Source organism: Sorex fumeus, unplaced genomic scaffold (assembly GCF_029834395.1).
Source record: "Sorex fumeus unplaced genomic scaffold, SorFum_2.1 ptg000081l, whole genome shotgun sequence".
Taxonomy (NCBI): domain Eukaryota; kingdom Metazoa; phylum Chordata; class Mammalia; order Eulipotyphla; family Soricidae; genus Sorex; species Sorex fumeus.
Window position 1 is genome coordinate 17,757,553 of NW_026606138.1, and position 19,676 is coordinate 17,777,228.

A 19,676-nucleotide genomic window follows, 5' to 3' on the forward strand; every position below is an offset into this window, starting at 1 on the left:
TGCAGGGAGGGAGGGGCTGGCAATGAGAAATACCAAGATGGGCCACGTTACCAGCCCTGAGGGAGCTCAGAGGCTCAGAGGCATCAAGCACTAGCTGGGAACTGAGGCGCCCCGGGGAGAGGAGGGCAAAGCCCGTCACACGAGCAGGTGGTCAGCAAGGTCAGGGAAAGACCCTCGCGGCCTGACTCGTGTCCAAGTGTCTGGGCGTACTCGGCGAGTATGCAGCGGGCCCAAGGGGTGGGGGCAGAGTTTGCTCTGGGGGCTCCTATCTTGTTTTCTCACTGGCCTCGTGAAGAATTCTCTGTTTCAGAAAGACCCTAGACGGGCCCAATTAGCCGGGGCCAAGGCTAGCACGGCATCCGGATGCTGGGAACCAATGACAACCCCCGAATCGTGCCGACACCTTCTCAGTCCCCTCAGAGGGAACCACACGGGACGTGACCGGGAGACCTGTCAGCACCAAGCCGGAAAACGGCGGTGAGCAGACTGACACACAGCATGCAGGGAGCGAGCGTGGAAGTGGGCGAGGGCGCCCGAGTACCAACCTGCAGCTCTCGGCCCGCTTTGCATTCTCTAACTCCTGAATCTGCCGCTCAGCCACCTGGAGCTGCTGCCTGAGCTTCTCCATTCCCAATTGACCTTCGGAACTGGCCTTCCAGAGCCCATCGAGCTGCAAGAGCTTCTGCTGGGTGGCCTCCAGCTGTGCCGTGGCATTGGCCAGGGCCTGGGCTTGCTGACTACACACGGCCCGCAACCCCTCCAGGTGCTTTACCTTTGTCTCCGCCTCCTACAGCTTGTTCAGGGCGTCCTCCATCTCCACCAGGTGCTGGTCCTCGATCTGCTCGAGCTTGGCCCGTGCGGCCTCCAGGCTGTTCTTCTGCTCCTGGGCCGTCCTGAACAGCCGCGACCTGAGCGTCTGCAGCTCGGAGGCGTGCGCTGCACGCTCAGCCGCCTGGTGGGCCTTCAGGCTCTCCAGCTCCTGCTGGTACTCGAACTGTAGCCTCTCGATCTGCATCTTGAGCTCGGCCAGCTCGGCCGCCTTGGCGCCCACGCCCTGGCTCACGGATGCCTTCGGCTCGCCCATGGCCTGTTGGTGCGGGGCGATGGCCGTCTCCAGCTTGGACTTCCTCAGGGCGATCACGTCCGCATTCTCCTTGTTGGCATGGTCCAGCTTGGTCCTCAGGCACTCGTTCTCCTTGGCGAGCTTCTCAGAGGCCGCCTGCAGGGACTTCACCTCCTTCTGGTGGGAAAACAAAATTTCCATGAACTTAAAACAGGAAGGAAAAGAAGCAGAAATAGAAATTTTTCTTTTCCAAACTGACTCTTTGCTTCTTCTTGTTTTAAGGAAAAGCTTCCAAAAAATGGGGTTCTAAAGGATTTGATTTGTGCTGCTCGACTGAAAATCAAAGCTGAGGCAAAGGCATAGACCCGACTGTCAGAACGAGAGAAAAACGCTCATCAAGAGCAGCCTCCAGCCCCAAGGAGCAGAGATGTGTCAGCCGGGCCCTGCCAGGTGCATGACCCCAGGTATCCCTGTCTGATTCGGAGTCTCCAGCAGAAGTGGTCCCGGCGGGGTCGGCCAGGCCGGCCCGCATCCTTGCCTGCACCCTGCAAGCCTCCGGGACCTGCCCGGGCTTTACCTCCAGGTCGCCTTTGGTGATGGACTCCTCCTCGACTCGGAACTGGAGGTCTTCCACTTTCCTGTGGGGGAGAGGGAGACGTTGTGAGGGGCGTCACTGCTGCCCCCCATGAGGGCCACCATCTTGTAGATGCGCCTGACCCAGCCCCCGGCTCCACACACAGGAGGGCTGAGAGAGTCGGGGAGGGCCAGAGCGAGAGTACAGCAGGCAGGGCGTTTGTCTTGCACGTGGCCGACCCGGGTTCAATTCCCAGCATACCACTATGGACCCCGGAGCAATGCCTGGAGTAATTCCTGAGTGCCGAGGCAGGAGTAACCCTTGAGCATCGCTGGGTTGACCAAAAAGAAAAAAAAGAAAGTCAGCGAGTCCCCTCAGCTTCGAACACTGTGTGGGACCCACAGGCTACAGGAGGAAGCTAGGCCGAGCCAACGCCAGGTGCAGTGTCATATCAACCCTTTCTGCCTTGCAGCTAACAGAGGTGGTTAAAAACTGTCCCGCGGTGCATGCCAGTCCCTCGCAGCCAGCGCCTGTCCCCACATTGGGACAACAACTGAGCCCCTAAGGGAGAAGCAGCCAACGACTCGGGGGCGGGGTGGGGCAGAGGGGCTCTCAGGGGACGTGTCGAGTCGGCATGTGGAGCTGAGGAGCTGAGCCAGGCACTGGCAGTGCCCCTGGGCACCACACTGCCGGGAGCCCATCTGAAAAGGCGGTCTCGGCTAGCACCCCGTGTCCATCTGTCTGCAGCCAGGCCTGAGCCCCCGTCCGCCTGTCTGCAGCCCAGCCTGAGCCCCGTGTCTGTCTGTCTGCAGCCTAGCCTGAGCCCTGTCTGTCTGCTGTCGTGCCCCATGGGTACTGTGGGTTTCCTCCCGCCTGGGACTTAACCACAGGGACTCCCACAGGGCCCCACTGGGTTAGGACAGTTCCTTGCCACCCAGCACAGGCCTCCTGAATACCAGGCCCCGTGGACACAGCAGGGAGGGCCGGGGGTGGCTGGGTTCCACTGAGCTCCCCCCCCAGCCCTCCCGGTGAGGCCGCGCTCAGGACTGGGCACCCGTTGGTTTCTGGTTCTCACAGCCCTGGAAGGCCAGGAGTGCCCCACCGAGGGAGCCCCCAGCTCCGGACATGGCCTCACCTCTTCTCCTCCTCCAGCTGGTTCAGCAGCTCCACCTTCTCCCAGTCGGTCGCTTCCAGCATGGCCCGCAGCTCGTCGTTCTTGGCCTCCAGCTCCAGGACGTGCTGTAGAGGCAACGGCGCGTGAGTGGCCTCGCCTGCCCCCGACAACCCTCTGTGGGCTGGCACCGCCACCTGTCACCGCGGCAAGCTGAACGTATCTCCCACCTAAGCTGCGGTGTTTCTGGAAGGCCAGAGGGGAACCGCACCACAAAAGCACCGGCGCGGACAACTCGGCACTCCCTATACCCCCACGGAGCGAGTAGAAGGAGCATGCGATCAAACCACGTGCCGGACGCCACCGCAACGACGGCAGACAGGGACCCACTGCCTTCCCCTGCACCGCCTGCACCAAGCTCGCGCCCAGCCTCTACCGCAGGCGTCTCTCGGCCCCCGGCACTGCTATCTGCACAGACGTCACCTGGTCGTGCCCGCACCGGCCAGGGCCAGCTCCTGCTCTATCTCCCCCACGTGGCTTGTGGCCATGGCCACCTCCGCCCGCTCCAGGTCCCGCTCAGCCAGCAGCTTCTCAATGTGCTGCGGCTTCTCCTTCAGCGCCTCCTGGAGGGCGGTGGTGCTGGAGATCTTGTGGGCGTAGCGGGAGGAGGTTTCTGGCAACTACAAAGGAAAAAGAGACATGAAGGGGATGGGGGCGGCTGACACGGGCATGCACGCGGTGATCCTCGGCAAAGCACATGGAGCAGTGCTGCATCCTTGCATATGGGCCAGCGACTCTCAGCAGAAACGTCATGAAACCTTCCCGAAGATCCTTGGACGGGACCTGGGCTCCACTGACCTCGGGCCTCGTGGGAATCCAGAGACTCTTCTGCAGAGCCGGAGGCAGCCCCCTCCACAGCCCGCTCTGGCCTGAGCTTCCTTAAGGATGAGCCCTTGGCTTGAGCTTGAGGCCAGCTCCAGCATCTTCAGCCTTGCAGGTCCGTCAGGGTCTCCCAGGGTAGCCTGTCCCTTCTCTCTTCCTCTTCCTTCCAGCTCACCTCGCTCTCCTGGGCACCCGCCCCATGCCTGAATAGCAGTAACCAGAGACTCGTGTCTCTGGGAATGGCGCCGTGCCCCCGAGGGTCACTGGGTGTGACCCTATAAAAGACCCCTGTGCCATCTGCCTTCGAAAATGGGGGATGAGAGGCTAGAATGATAAAGTTGCGGGAAAGGCGCTGGCCTTGCACGCCGCTGACCCGAGCTGGATAACAGGTACCCACCCCAGAGGGTCCCGAGCCCACCAGGAGTGACTCCTGAGTGCAGAGTCCGGAGTAAGTCCTGAATATTGCTGGGGCATGGCCAAAGTCCAGGAAAAAAAAGGAAAAAGTGGTGGGTGAGAATGTGTGAGGGCTCACGCCCAGCGAGCAGGACAGCAAGGGCAGCTCAGGGAAAGACCAAGCACAAAGGGAAGGAGAGAAGAGGCAAAGACAGTGAGGAGGGGAGGGGAGTGGGCTGAAGGGCTGCGGGGACCGGGGGTCCTGTCCGTTCTATCCTGGGCTCGTGGTCGCTCATGGTCGCTCTGCAGACCCAGATCCCTCTCTGCACAACGGCTCTGCAGGAGGGGACAAGGCGGGACCTGATGTTCATTCTTCGGGCACACGGTGGCAGGGGCTGCGGCAAGGGTGGCCAGGACTTCCGCTCCTTCTGCCCGGCCATCTCTGTTCCATCGCCCTGCTGCGGTCCAGCCGCAGGTTCTCTTGCTGCTTCCCCGTATCGTCTGAGCTGCTGCCAAACGCCTCCTGACCGACGGGCCCAACAGGGCCCAGTCTGTCCTCTGCTGCTTTGCCTGCTGGGAGCTCTCGAGCCAACTGGTTCTGTCCGGAGAGCAGGATCATCCTTGCCTGTGCGTAAGGACCTGGCCGTGATTTCCCGATACACTTAATGTATATCTGGTCCGATTAAATGCCTTCCCAAGGGCCAAAGAGTCTGTTGGGGGGGTGGGGGAAGGTGCTTGCAGAGGTTCAAGATCCAGCACCATCAGGAGTGACCCCACCCCCCAAGCAGAGAGCCAGGAATAAGCCTTGAGCACCCCTGGGTGTGGCTCCAAAACAAAATAATAACTAAAATTTCTAGGAGCACACGAGCTCTCGGGCCAGCCATGTGCAGTGCTCCCGGGAACTGCAGTCAACTCGGATTTCAAGGGGTGGCTGGGAAGAGCTTGGCAGCCTTGGGGGTCTAACACCAAGACCCGGGCTCAACCCCCCTCCACCGGGAGCAGCCCCCAAGCACCACGCCTGGAGTCCCTGAGCACTGCCAGGTGAACCCCAAAGAGCAAAAATAAAAACTAGGAAAGGCGGGCGGCGGTGTTCCCTGAGCCTCCTGGCCTGAGCGGGTGGGGCAGGCCAGACTCACGTGCTTCCTGGGCCCGAGACAGCTCCCTGAGGAAACCAGCACAGGAGCGATGGGCTTCTTTCAGCCAACCATGGAGACGAGACTGTGAGGTTCAGGCGCCGGAGCAGGGAGAAAGCAGCACCCCTGGCTTGGGGGGAGGCGCGCGCTGAGGGGCTGGGCAAGGTCGGGGCCACGAGCTGAACTCAGGATGCTGATGCCAAAGCCTCTGCCCGGCGCGTGGTGTGTGAGGCCCCAGGCTCCATCCCAGCAAGGCCAGACCCTCTGTGGGAGCCTGGTACCTCAGAAGAGCAACTCAGCCAACAGACGAACCCGGGATGCCTCCACAGGGCACGCACGGACCTGTGTGCATGTATGTATGCGTGCATTTATGTTCCAGTGGGCATGTCTACACGCACCTGTGTGCATGTGCGCGTTGTGTTTATGCATGTATGTGCCTGTGTGTGTATACCCATAAGCCTGTGTATATACGGTATGCACTACGTGTACATGTATGAGTGACTGTGTGTATGAACGCTTGTGTGCACTTATGGAATTATGTTGTCGAGGTATACTTCCGTGAAGTCACACAGAATCTTTCTATATTCCTGTCATAGACGCTAACGGTGATGTTCAGTTTAGGAGTGAGCTCCACCCTGCATAAAGATATGCAAGGCAGGGGCCAAAGAGCTGGAGAGCGAAGCCCCAGTGCTGCCCAGGCTCAATCGCGGAGGCCCGCCAGGAATAATCCCGAGCACAGAGGTGGGAGAAAGCCCTGAGCTCTGCCAAGTGTGACCCCAAAAGAGAACAAAACAAGACAGCGGGGGGAGGCTGGAGATACGGCTCAGGCAGAGGGGTCTTGCTTGGAGGTGGGAGGCCCTGGCACAAGCCCAGCACTGCAAACGGCCCCTTGAAGCACTGTAGGGTATGGCCCACAGTCAAGCAGAAAAACAAAACCAAATTCCACAAATGGGCTGGCTCGCAAGGGAAGGAGAGGGGCTTCTGAGTCTGCTCCCCTCCTAAATGGTGAGGCGAAGGGAAGGAGGAGTCGGGCGTGAGGATGTAGGTGGGGCAGGGAAACCTGGTGGTAGTCGAGCAAGACAGGACTGGCCCCAGGCCTGTGCCCAAGGCGCGTGGCCTCCTGGCTCCTGTTCCCGTGTCATCTGTTTTGTATCTTCCGTTGCACACACACTCACTCCCTCCTCTTCCGCATCGAGGGTCAATGCACAGAGTAGAGCCGGCGGCAGGAAGCGCAGCCCCCAGCAAAGCCAGCCCCCCCGGGACACCCTCTCCATCATGGGCCCGTTTCCCTGTGGACAATATCTCAGGATACCCTTGCATATTCGGACACACTTTAGTGTTTATGACTCAGATAGACGTGAGGGGAGAAGCCACGAGGCCCCAGCTTTGAATTGCGGCCCCGCAATGGACAGAAGTCCAGGCCACTCTGCATGTGGACAGCGGTGCAGAGGGACAGGAGGGAGCAGGGAGAGACGGAGAGAGCAAAGAAGAAGACGAAGCGCCAAGCATTCCCCAGAGTCTCTGGGCCCTGCTCTGACCCTTCAGCTACCCCACTTCATCCCTAAGGCGGCCTGAGGCCAAAGAGGAGCCCTGAGCACTGGAGGAAAGGCCCATCCCTGCTCTTGTCACCGGTGGTGGCTGGGAAGCCACTCGCCTGCCACCCGGAGCTGCTCAGCCCACGTGCTCCTGCTCTGCCTCTCGCCCCTGGGGCTGTGGGAGTCTGTGGGGGCCCGAGCACCCTGCATTGGTGCGGGGCTGCTTACTAGTCCCGTGCGGCCGGGCCTGCTGCTCACGGATGAGGCCCCGGAGCTGACGGAGCTGAGCGAGGAGGCCGAAGGGCTGCGCTTCAGGCTGGCGGGGGTGGTGGCCATCACATGCCTCACGGCGGCCACCTTGACCTTGGCCGGCGTGGTGGACGGGAAGCCGATCTTGGTGACTTTGTGAATGGGAGCAAACAAGCCATACTTGGGCTGACACTGGAAGTACCTGCGGACAACGAGGAGGGGGGGACAAAAACACCTTCGGCAAGAGACACAAGCGCCGACCCAGAAGTCCACTGAGTCCCACAGTCTCACACCCCCACAAACGAACACGCTCCCACAGCCCCACATGCCCACACACTCACATCCCGACAAACACACTCACACACACACCCCAACCAACACTCCCACACATAAACACCACAACCAACACACACTTACACTCACACCCCAACCAACACTCCCACACTTCCACACTCTCACAGCCCAACAAACACACTCACCCCCAACCAACACTCCCATACTCTCACACTCCCACCCATCAAACACACACACTCACACCCCAACAGACACTCCTACATGTCCACAGCCCCACACTCACACACACTCACTCCCCAGAAACACTCATACTCACACCCAAACAAACACACACTCACACTCACACCCCACCGACACTCCCACACCCACACACACTCACACCCCAGCCAACACTCCCACACACCGACAGCCCCACAGTCACACACACGCACACCCCAACCAACACTTGCACGCTCTCAAACCAACACTGACACGTTCTCATTCCCCCACAAACACGCTCACGCCCCCACCAACACTCTCATGCCCACGCCCCCACCAACACTCACAGCCCCACACTCACACGCTCACATACACACTCCCTCATACATTCACACCCACACTCTCTCCCACGCCGCCCACCCCCACCACGCAAACCAAGGGCAATTCCAAGCAGCCTCCCCTGCATCTGAAGGGTGACAGCAGGCCCGAGGGGTTCCTGCAGCCCGAGCACAGCTGCATGTGGGAGCCCCAGGCTGTCACCACATCCCTGCAGGGTCCCCGAGTGCCACCGGAAGTGGCCCCACCTAAGAACCAAGTGAAGTGGCCTGCAGTCCCCTCAGCGCCTCCCGGGCACCGTGCATGGCCCCAGGCTGTCTGGGGGGGCAGGGGGACCCACCTCGTTCCGGCCACGGCACCATCGTTCTTGCCCAGTGGCTTGTCCAGCTCTACGCTGCACCAATCCCCCTTGGCGAAGTCCGTCTCCCCGAGGAAGCGCACCACACCGGCCTCCATGCCTCCCACCTGCCAGAGGGATGGAGGGACGTGGGTCAGGCACCCTGGACTGCGCACAGCGCCCCCACCCCCGCAAACGAACATTCTGGCTTCAGAGTCGGGATTTCCTGAAGAAACCCCAAAGGTCAAAGTGCCATTTCCCCCCGCAACCCCTACAGGGTGAGCAGACGCTGCTCAGTGTCCATGCAAGGCAGCGGCATTCACACCCACTCGCTGTCACTGGTGGCCTGGCTGACCACACCCCCGGGAATCTCTGACCCAGGCCAGCCACCTGGTGTGGCGAGGGGTCACTGCCCCTTGGGTGTGGGAGCGGAGCACTGGCAACCCCACCGCTGGAGAACAATTAAGCCAGAAACCAGCTAAAGGAAAATGACTGTTCTCGTATCTTAGCAGAGTTCGATCTTCCAGCTCTCCTTCACTATGCCTTGGCTTGACGCTTGGCTCCCGGCACACAGAGTAAAACAGAATCACAGCGCTGGACACTGACAGGAATGCTGACAAACAGGGCTGGAGCACAGGGGGAAGGGCACTGGCTTTGTGTGCGACCTCCCTGTGATGCCCCCAGCAAAAACATCGAAAACCAGAGAAATAGAACCGATTTCCAGCTTTGTTCATTGGTTTGTTTTTGAGTCACAGTCAGAGTGCTCAGGGCTTACTCTTGGCTTGGTGCTCAGGAATCACTCCGTGATGTGCTTGGGGGACTGTACATGGGACCAAAACTTAAACCCCGGGTCAGAGGCGTGCAAAGCATGACCCCTCCCCACGGCATGACCCCTCCACCCTGTTTTGGCTAAACTGGTAAAACTGGCAGCATCCCCGCACACATCCATCACGCTGGAAACTGCAGGACCAGGCGTCCCGGCTGCTCGTATTTCCCCCCAAACCGCGAGTCTGGAGGAGTTGATGGACCAGACAGGCAAATGGACAGCCACCCGCGACCGCTGCCCTCGGCACTCACCAGCACCTGGTCCCCGAGCTTCAGCTCCTGCTCCCCTTTCTTGAGGGAGCCGGCCTCAGAGAGGTTGGAGATGGACTCGCTGGCCGTCCTGGTCAGGCTGCTGATGTGAGGGGTGGCCGGTGACTCCTTCGAGGGGGACTGGGGCACCTTCGCGGTGCCGGCAGGGGCCGGGGAGGCCGACAGGGGCGGGGTGGCCCAGGCGGCAGGCGCTGGCTGCTGGCCGTTGGTCTCATCGTCGGCCTGCAAGCTCATACTCAGCTTGGACGGCCGGGTGAAGATGCCCTTCAGCGGCTCGCACTGGAAGTAGTGCACACCCGCCACCGAGCCGTCGTTCTTGCCCATGGGCTCGTCCAAGACGATCCCGGCCCACTGACCAGGGGCAAACTGGGTCTCCCCGAGGAACTGGATGAATCCAGGCTTGTTCCCGTTCACCCAGACTCGTTCCCCGACCTGGAAGTCGCCCACAAACTCCTCCTGCATCTCCGAGGAGGGGGCGCTGGGGGTTTTCTCCCCAGGCACGGTCTTCTCAACGGGAGCAGCCGCTGGAACAGCAGAAAGGTCAGAAGGGTCAGAAGGGACAGGAAGGGCCTGTGCAGGTCCAGTTAAAGTGTGGTTGGGGGAGAGGGACACCCAGCAGTGCTCGTGGCTACTCCCAGCCAATGACGGGGGCTGCTTGTGGCGAAGCCTGGCCAGGCCAGCCGTTAAGCGGACGTGCTCACCTACCGCAGCATCCCAGGCCGCAGTCATACTTTGGGCAGCTCAGGGGAAATCTTTGGATACACCCCGTGATACTACGGACCAAGCCAGGTGAAAGCTCGAACCCAGTGTCTTATTTCTGCTGTGTCCACTGGCCCATCTTCTTTTTCTTTTGGGCGGGGAGCAACCCAGCCAATGCTCAGGGTCTATTTCTGGTTCTCCATTCAGGGTTACTCAGGGTGAGGTTGAGGGTGGAGAGTCACATGGGGTGCCAGTTGCCCTCCCCACTGTACTGTGGCTTTGGCCGGCAATGAGGCCCTCTAGTCCAGGTGAGTCCACCTCCCTAAGCCTGTCCCCAAGCCCGGGCAAGGGAGCTAGCAGTTAGAAGGGAGCGTGTTGGTCGCCTCAGCTGTCACCGGTTGCCGTGACACTAAACTCACAGAACGTGACACTCGTGTGTGAGAGCTGTCCCCAGAGCCACGGACGTGTCTACAGCTCAGGGAGCCCTTCCCGGGCGAGGACTCGGGATGGGGTTCCCGGGTGGGAATGAGTCTCCGTTGTCCTGGGCTGCGCGCACTTACCGGCCGAGGGTGCCTTCAGGGCCCAGCTCCCATGCTTGAGGATCTTGGTGGGGGCCTTCAGCCCGCTGGGCCTCAGCAGACTCATGGTCAGGCGGTCAGACGCTGCCGCGGCCACTACCAGGCCCCGACCATCGAGCCCACTGTGGGGCCTGCTGAGGCACACTCGTTCTCAGGACTAAATCTCTGAAGAGCAGAGGAGAGAGTCTGTCTCAGGTGAGCGACCACAGCAGCTTCCGGAGCCCAGAGAGCTGCCAGTCTGGCACTCGCCACCCCGAGTGCGACCCCCAGTCTCCCGCATAGCCCCCTGAGCCCACCAAGTGTCATTCCTGCACAAAATCTCAATCCAAAACAGACAAACAAACAACTGCCGATTCGGGGCCAGAGAGCAGAGGGGACAGGTACTAGCCCTGTGGGCAGCTGACCCTCGCGCCCTCCCTGCCATCACTCCCACCACCAAACACATTCAGGAGCCAGAAATCATCCCTGAGCACCGCGAGTGTCACTGACCACCTCCCCGTCCAGACACTGACGAGCCGGCAGGCGACTCAGCAGTGATGGCTGGTCTTGTGTGTGCGTGTGTGCGTATGTGTGTGTGTGTGAGAGGCCCGGGGTTACACGTAGAAGCTAAGGCAAGCAACAGGCACACTTTTTTCTATGGGCTGAGAACTGCCAGGGAAAAGGGCCCAGCAAGACTGCGCCATGGGGGGCTGGAGAGCGATAGCACAGTGGGAAGGGCATTTGCCTTGCACGCGACCGACCCAGGTTCGATTCCCAGCATCCCATATGGTCCTCTAAGCACTGCCAGGAGTGATTCCCGAGTGCAGACCCAGGAGTAAACACTGTGCATCACCAGGTGTGACCCAAAAAGAAAAAAAAAATTGCGCCAAAGGGGAGCGAAGGAGTTTTCGGCATTTCCTTCATTCCTTGTGACGCTGCCCAGGTTGGATAACCACAAGCCAGTATTAACTCCATTTCTTAACCCACAGAACTGAGGCAGACAGGTAGATGGGGGAAGCGTCCCCATGGCGATGGAACTCCGAGAAAGTCAACAAAAGCTTCATGGCCACCAAAATACTACCTGGGTGCACGGGATCCAAGGTCTTGTCAAAATTAAACCACATTATGAGGCTCAGAGCAGGCTGGACCCCCCGAGGGAATAGGAACAAAGGGCAGGAAAGGAATTTCTAAGAGGACCATGGACCACTCAACTCTACCCCGTTGGCAACCACCCTAGCAACGGACTCTAGGTAGCTAGAAACTCCCACCAGGGGCAGCCTGGGGAAAACCCTAGATTAGCCACCTTGAACCAAGGGAGGGCGTTCATGTGTGCCCGAGCCCTGGTACTGCTCTTGCCTACGAGGTTGGTCGTGTCACGGGCTTCTCCCCTCCTGAGGTGTGGACTTTCAGACCGAATGCAACCTAGCAACATAACATGTTCAGTGGCTTTCTGCACCTCTGGAGAAGCCGCACTCTCTCTCGAGCGTGTTACTCCCTCCCTCCTTCCCCTTCCTAAAGGCCTCCAAATAAAATGTTTCTGCTTCATGCTCATCTCCTGAAATGCTTTTCTGCGAGGAGGACAAAGGCCCGGGGGCCTGAGGAGGTCGAGGATCGACTCCCTTTCCCTGAAAAGGGCAACCCCTCACTCCGGCCCAAGACCCCGGGAAGGCCTAGTGGGCGTCATGGGGCTGGCGGGGCTCATTGCACTCAGCAGTGCCAGCGCTCCAGCCAGTCCCGGGGGAGTGATATCTTCTCCTGTGCTTCTCATCAGCCCCCCATGAGGGCCCACTGACTTCAGAGTCATTCCATATTTCAATAGAGAAGTCCGCAAGGGGCAGAGAGGCAGGACAGTGGGGAGGGCACTTGCCTTATATCCAGTTGTCCTGGGCTCGATCTCCGTCAGCACAGGGACGTTAGCCGGCCAGGTCACCCCTGGGCACAGCCAGGTATGGCCACCCCACCCCACCCCGCCCCCACCCCACCCAAAAATATATATATAACTAGTAAAAAAACTTAAACTAACTAAAGATTAAAAACTATCATACACTAAAGAACTGTTAGAGAAAAAAGCCGCCCGCACGCGGGCAGAAAGCCCAGAGACTCAGATTCACCTGTGTCACACTGCACTCGCAGCTTCAGTACTGAGCTCTGCCAAACAGGCTCGTGCCAGTCTCGTGGAGACTGAAAATGGCAGTTGGAGTCTAGAATTTTCTGAGGTAGAACTAGAATTCAGCAAGGAGGAGGGCATCATGGGCCATTCTTAAAGGGGCAGGTGCCACCCTTCGTGATGTCAGTGTCTGGCTGAGGCTCCGGAGGGCTGCCCGGCAGACGTCAGCACTACATGGCCAACGAGCCTCTGGTCCCTGCGGGGCCCAGTTCTGGATCCCCGGGCCCTGTGAAAGTGGTTTCAGAAAACTTTTGACAAATGTTTGTCAGTTACAGATCTCCAACTGAGGTCATTCAGCATCCCCCGAGTGGGACCTGGACCCAGTGACCCTGCCCAGGGCCCTCCTCAGGAGCCGGGCCAGGAAATCTGTGAGCCGGGGGGGGGGGGGGGGGGCGGGCGGGGGGGCAGAGCGACAGGGCAGAGGCCCTGAGTTTGACCCTGACAGCCCTGCTCTCTGTGACCCCAGTGCTGTGAGCAACACCGGCCGCACCGTGGCCAGGGAGTGGCCCAGCCCACTAAGGCCTGAGAGCTGTACAGAGGAGTATGGCCTGGCCTGCTCCGGATGGGAGCACAAGCTGAATGAGTGCGGGTCCCCTCGAGGATGAGTGAGCTGGAACCGGGGAGTGGGGGGGAGGTGGGGAGGGCAGAGTGACCTAACCTGGGGGCTGAGGACGGGACATCTGACGGTGCTCAGGGCTGACTCTGATCCAGTCATGGGAGCTCATCCTGGCAGGACCTGGGTGGGAAGGGACGTACAGGGTGGGGTGGGGTCAGCCACAGGCAAGGCAGGCTCCTTGGCCCTGGGCTACCCTTCCGGGCAAGGATACCTATTTTCTTTCTTTCCTTTTGTTTTTTGGGACACTCGGCAGTGCTCAGGGTTACTCCTGGGTCTGCACTCGGGAATCACTCCTGGCGATGCTCAGGGTACCTATGGGGTCAGCCATGCAGCAGGCAAGCGCCAAGTCTTCATGTCAAGGTGCCCACGAAACACAGTGTGCAACAAGGGACTCTGCAGATAACGTCAGGGCCAGCAAACGCTACTTAGAAATTAATCAATTCTGAAAAAACACAAAAAGATGCAAAAGGAGAGGCTGGAGTGAGAGCACAGTGGGGAGGGGTTTGCCTTGCTCACGGCTGACCAAGATTCGATCACCAGTCCTGAGCACTGCCAGGAGTAATTCCTGAGTGCCACGTACGGCGCTGCGGGGCAGAGCCAGGAGAGGGCCGTCAGGGTGAAGTCAGCACTCAAGTCACACAGGGTTCGTCATTCAGGAGATGGCATGAATGCGTGCGTTTATTCAGAGCATAAGTACAGACTTAAGTATGTTTCCACAGCCCACCCAAAAGAAGGAAAGGGGATGGGACGTGGGAAAGTGGATGGGACAATGAGCAGAGCCATGCACTGTTGGTCAGCCACCTGGTGACCCTTTCGGCATAATGCTATTGGTCAGAACGACCTGCTTTGATATAGCTTTGACATAACTGCAAAGATTGTGCTGTTCCTCATACACCATTTACAAATCATTTACGAGGGTGCATTTTCCCCAAACTGAAACCTCCTGTACTGGGAAGTTGCCCAGCTTTGAGCAGGACAAAGGGGGAATGAAAAATCAAGCATTCTTTTACTTGGTCAGTAGGCAACACTGAGCATCACTGAGTGTGACCCAAAAAGCCAAAAAAAAAAAAAAAGAGAAAAAAACAGCGCAAAAGAAAATGTGTTTGAGCCTCACTGTCTCCCTGAGACTTGAGCACTCAATGCTGTGTGTGAGCCTAGTAGAGTCTCCGGCCTGAACAAGCCCCCACCCCCCCACCCCCATGCTCCTGTGTTTGGACCCTGACCCTAAATCCTGTGATGGGACCACGTGTGTCCATGACAAAGACGCTAGCAGGCTCACGCCCTGGAACGTCCCTGCTTCACACAGGCGTGGCACACGGGTCCTGGCCTGCTAGCGGCCGGCAGTGATTCGGCAGGAAGCAGAAGTGTGAGCCTGAACGTGGGTCAAGTCCGTTCCTTCAGCTTGGAGGGGAGGAATGTACAAGAGGGGGTTTTGAGCACTGCCTCACAAGCAGGAGGTCCTGAATCCAAGCCCCCGGGGTCAACCGTGCACCTGGCACAAAGCCGGCACAAACCCGGCAGCTCTGCTGTCCCAGCACCACGCAGGAAGGGGGGTGACCCCAGGGCCAGGGCCACCGAGAGAGGAGGGGGACACCACAGAAAGGAGGAGTGAACACAGGGCAGGAGTTGAGGGCTGCAGGGCCAGGAGCACCGGGCAGAGAGCAGCCCTGGGGAGCAGGAGGACACGCGGGCGCCCTTGTCACTGGCCACTCGAGGCAGTCGCACAAGCCGTGTGCAGACCCACGAGGCTGACAGGACGCCAGGGACGGGGAAACCCCAGCAAGGATTTTTCTTTAAGTTTTGGGCCTTGGGGCCAGAAGTCTAGTACAGCGGGGAGGGCATTTGCCTTGCACACAACTGACTCGGGTTCAATCCTGGCATCCCATAGGGACCCCCGAGCACCTCCAGGAGTAAGTCCTGAGTGCAGAGCCAAGAGTGACCCGGGAGCACGTCCAGGTGTGACCCAAAAACAAAACTACAGCAGAGCAAGCCGAAGGACATGGAAGCTCCGAGCCACGGAAACACCGAGGTTGGTGCCCACTCGCCCCCGCCCCCCGCCAGGTCAGGCCTGCCTGCGATCAAGGTGCCCGAGTGTCTCCAGACAGGATCTGCCTCAGCGGCTCGGTGCGTCATCTCAGCCTATAACCCAACTCGACTGGGATTGACTCTGGTTATCTCCTTGTCTGGTTATCTTGGGCATCTCAGGGGCCAGCCGCCAATCTCCGTCCTCCCACCTGGCCAGGGCGGGATCAGGTGTCAGCAGCTGGACCCTGAACATCCCACCTGCCCGTCCAAACAAAACGCGAGCCCAAAGGCCAGGCTCGCCCCCAACTCGTAGGACACGACCAAGCTAGGGGCCCCGGAGAGCACTGGGCCCGAGGATGGGTCCCAGAGATCCCCAAATCTCCCTTGATCAACGGCCCGGCCCAGCAATCTGCATCAACCACTGGGCCCAAGCTCTTTGCTTTCCTTCTGCTTGCTGAGCGAAACTTGGAGGAGAGGAACTCCAAACCTTTTTTTTTTTTTTTTGCTTTTTGGGTCACACCTGGCGATGCACAAGGGTTATTCCTGGCTCTGCACTCACAGGGGTTACTCCTGGCTCTGCACTCAGGAGTTACTCCTGGCATTGCTCAGGGGACTGTATGGATGCTGGGACTCGAACCCGGGTTGGCCACGTGAAAGGCAAACGCCCTACCCGCTGTGCTATCTCTCCAGCCCCGGAACTCCGAACCTTATATAGAAAACAATGTATTTCACAATGCCATTTCAGCCATTCTGATTGTTGGGGGGTAAATTCTAAGCAATCATGGTGCATCTTTTGTCGAAATAATGAATGTAATCAATGTAGAAAAGAGTTAGTTAGAAATCATTTGCCTCATAGGCATTGGGTGGGTGGGAGGTGGGGTATATTGGGGTTCTTGGTGGTGAAAAATGAGTACTGGTGAAGGGTGAAGAAGACGGCGAATTTCTCGGGTGGCAGCTTTACATGACCTGCACGGGAGGGGACACCCAAGTGAGACTCCAGAGACTTCCTGTCAGGGGAGAGCACTGGGCTTTGAGTCACTAGATGTGCACGAGCGTAGGATGCTCACGCTTTTCACGCACGGCTTCCCTGGCCTGGCCCGCGGGACGCCTCCTGCCACTGCCAGCCCGAACTGAACTCAGGATGGGGCCACCCGAGGAAACATGCCCCAGGGCGGCCCACTGTCTGTCCTGCTGGCGCGTGCAAGTGCATGCCGTCTATACCGACATTTCAACAAGCCAAGAGGAGCCCAGGATGGGGCTGGAGTGATATCACAGCAGGGAAGGTGATTGCCTTGCACGGGGCAGACCCAGGTTCGAGTCCCAGCATCCCATATGGCCTCCTGAGCACCGCCAGGAGTAACTCCTGAGTGCAGCACCAGGAGTAACCCCTGTGCATTGCCAAGTGTGACCCCTGTCACTGTCCTCCCATTGTTCATCGATTTTGCTCAAGCGGGCCCAGTAACGTCTCCATTTTGAGACTTGTTACTGTGTTTGCCATATAGAACACGTCACGGGTAGCTTGCCAGACTTTGCCATGCAGGCAAGATACTCTCCGAAAAAGAAAAAGAAAAGTCAAAAGAAAAAGAAAAACAAAAACAAAAACAAGATCCCAGGAATCAGTTCAGCATGGAAGTTTGCTTGAGGGCGGGAGACAGCTCTGAGGGCTTCTTTCCTTTCTGTTTCCTTTCTCTGATTTTGGGGCCAAACCTGTCAGTGCTCAAGGCTTAATCCTGGCTCTGTGCTCTGGGCTAATTCTTGGCAGTGACTGGGGGAACCATATGCGGTCCTGGGGACCAAACTCACCCTAACTGCTGCACTGCCTCTAGCTCCAAGTTGGTTCCTTTCAAAAAATCATCTCCTCCACTTTCAACACAAATCCCGACGTGTCTACACAAAATCAGCTCCACTGCTGTGGGTCCAGAGAGATGGGTCATCGGGGGCAGCGCACGCTCAAGTCCAGCAGTCTGTTCCTCTGAGCACTGCCCCGTGTGGGCCCTGAGCACTGTGGGGTGGGTGCTGAGAATCATAAAGCAACAAGAAGAACTCCTGCATCGGAGAATGTGGGGAGAGAAAGTGACCGACGGAAGAAAAATACTTCTCGGGTGCTTTCCAAATCCTAAGCCCCTCGGAACAGCCCGGGCACCAGCGTCTGGAGACAGCACGCCACGGTGGCCGCGGGACCCGGGGCCTGAGCACATGCTGAGATACACGAGGTCGGCCAGACCTTGTATTCCAGCTCAAAGCAGAGGGGCAGCCGCTGGCCCAGGCAGCCTGCACGCAGCTCCTGCACGGACCTGCCATCGCCCTCGGTCCAGCCACGGGCGCAGAGCTGGGGGGTTATGGGGAAGCCCAATTTCTCCTTGTTTTTCAGATTTCTCTTAATTTTTTCTTTTTTGGGGGGGTCACACCCAGCAATGCACAGGAGTCACTAGTGGCTCTGCACTCAGGAATTACTCCTGGTGGTGCTCAGGGGACACTATGGGATGCTGGGAATCGAACCCGGGCTGAGCCGCGTGCAAGGAAAATGCCCTACCCACTGTACTATCACTCCAGCCCTCTCCCTTAATTAAATGTTTGATCAGAAGTAAGTGTGTGATGTGAAGAGACTGTGAGCTCCCAAAACGCCTTCCCCCCGGAGGCACCCCACAAGCCCCATCTCTCACACCTCCGCACCAGCCACCCCAGCACCTCTGCCAGATCCCTCGAGGGACTTGCAGAAGCACCAGGAGGTGGGGACCCCTCGCACGGGGTGCTCCCGTGCCAGTGAAAGCTCGGAGCAGGAGTCTGGGGAGGGACTGTGTGTGTGGCATCACCCCCAGCCGCTGCCAGGCACAGCCCCGGTGGCCCCAGGGCCACGGACTGGCCCCACAGAGCAGAAAATCACCGAGATCAGCCCCACAGTGACTTGGGCACTGCTTACGACTGTCCCCACAAAAGGAAGCAACTTAAGAAGTTATCCTTTGGAACAATTGGTAAAAAACAAACCGGAAACACCCCCATAATCATGAAAGAGCAGGAAAACGCTTTGTTGTGTGGAAATGCCTCCATGTGTGGTCCTGTTCTGCTTCCGTGGCCGCTGTCACTGAGCCACGCATTCACCACTGCAGTGACATACACACACACACACACACACGAACACACACACACACACGCCATCGCAATCCACTCTGCGATAACCAGCTTGGCACACTGGACAGACAGCACTGTCTGGACTCGGCCAGCACTCAGCAGCTGCAGGGCTCTGTGTCCCCAGAGAGACCCCATGCAGTTAGCTGCATCCCCGTCCTTCCAGACCTGGGCTCTATCCCCAGGGCTGTTTCCCCAGCCCCCGGCCAGGGCCACTCCTGAAGTCGCCGGAGTTACCCCTCTTGCGGCCTGGGGCTCCGTATTATGAAGAAAAGACACGAATCAGACTGTGGGAAACTTCTCAGACTGTATCCCAGCAGGAGATACTCCCGGCTCAGTGCTCACTGGAGGAGGCAGGAGCGCGGATGGAACCGAGCGCTGGCTGTGCGCCTGGCACTAGCCCCGTGAGCTTTCCTAGCCCCCACTCAGATCTGAAATGCTACAGAATCTAACACCCGGGGCCAAAGCCCCCTGACCTCAGACCCAGGCACCCCTCAGAAACGCTCTATTCCTCACGCCTTCCTGGGCGGCCTGAGCAGCGGGGCTGCACACCGCATGGCCCTCTGCACAAGGCCTTCGCCTCAGTTTCCCTGATGGTGTCCTGGTTCGAGCTCGCTTTAACCTTGGGCTGAAAGTCAGTGCCTGACATTTTCAAGTATTCTGACTTATACACAAATGCCACACCTTTAAAAACAGACACTTTTGAGATTGATTTTACTCAGCTAATCTATTAGTAAATGATGTCGCTTCACTTACTGTTCTGGAAGCCATAAATTTCATCGACGAGTCCTTCGTATGTCAGCTGAGTCACAAGGGGCGTTAATGAGTCCACATTTCAATCAAGCAACAAGAGGTTATCAAAAACAGGAAATATTGAATTCTGACTTTCTGTAAACTCTCTCTTCATCATCATCATCATATTGGCCACTTGCTGGGAACAAAGTACAGAATCAGGGAGAGCCTTTTTAGCAATGGGCGGATTTTAAAATGAAGCTAAAAAGACCCCGGCAATCAAAATTTAAAAATAAGGCGGAAAAAATGGAACAATAAAATAAAACAAGACAGGCCCGAGACAGTATGGTGGGTAGGATGCTTGCTTTGCAGGTGGCTGACACAGGTTCAATTCCTGGCACCACGTACGATCCCTCAAACCCTGCCAGGAGTGAGCCCCGAGCACTGCAGGGTATGGAGAGGGCGGGAGGAGGGAGAGGGCGAGAGAGGGAGGGGGAGTAGGGATGGAAAAGAAAAGATAAAGAACAGAAAAGAGAAAAGGAAAGAGGGCTGGG

General features: G+C 58.4%; 1 protein-coding gene across 1 annotated transcript; it reads right to left on the minus strand.

Annotated features, from left to right (window-relative positions):
- Positions 1-577: 577 nt before the first annotated feature.
- LOC130038904 (CAP-Gly domain-containing linker protein 1-like) lies at positions 578-10,544 on the minus strand (the record flags this gene model as incomplete). The annotated part of the gene is given in 9 exon segments (XM_056130701.1): positions 578-1,252; positions 1,644-1,701; positions 2,773-2,876; positions 3,232-3,251; positions 3,254-3,428; positions 6,920-7,142; positions 8,109-8,233; positions 9,183-9,724; positions 10,460-10,544. Coding segments are annotated over 9 exon segments (2,007 nt in total), but the record flags the coding sequence as incomplete, so codon positions are not given.
- Between the last annotated feature and the right edge of the window lie 9,132 nt (positions 10,545-19,676).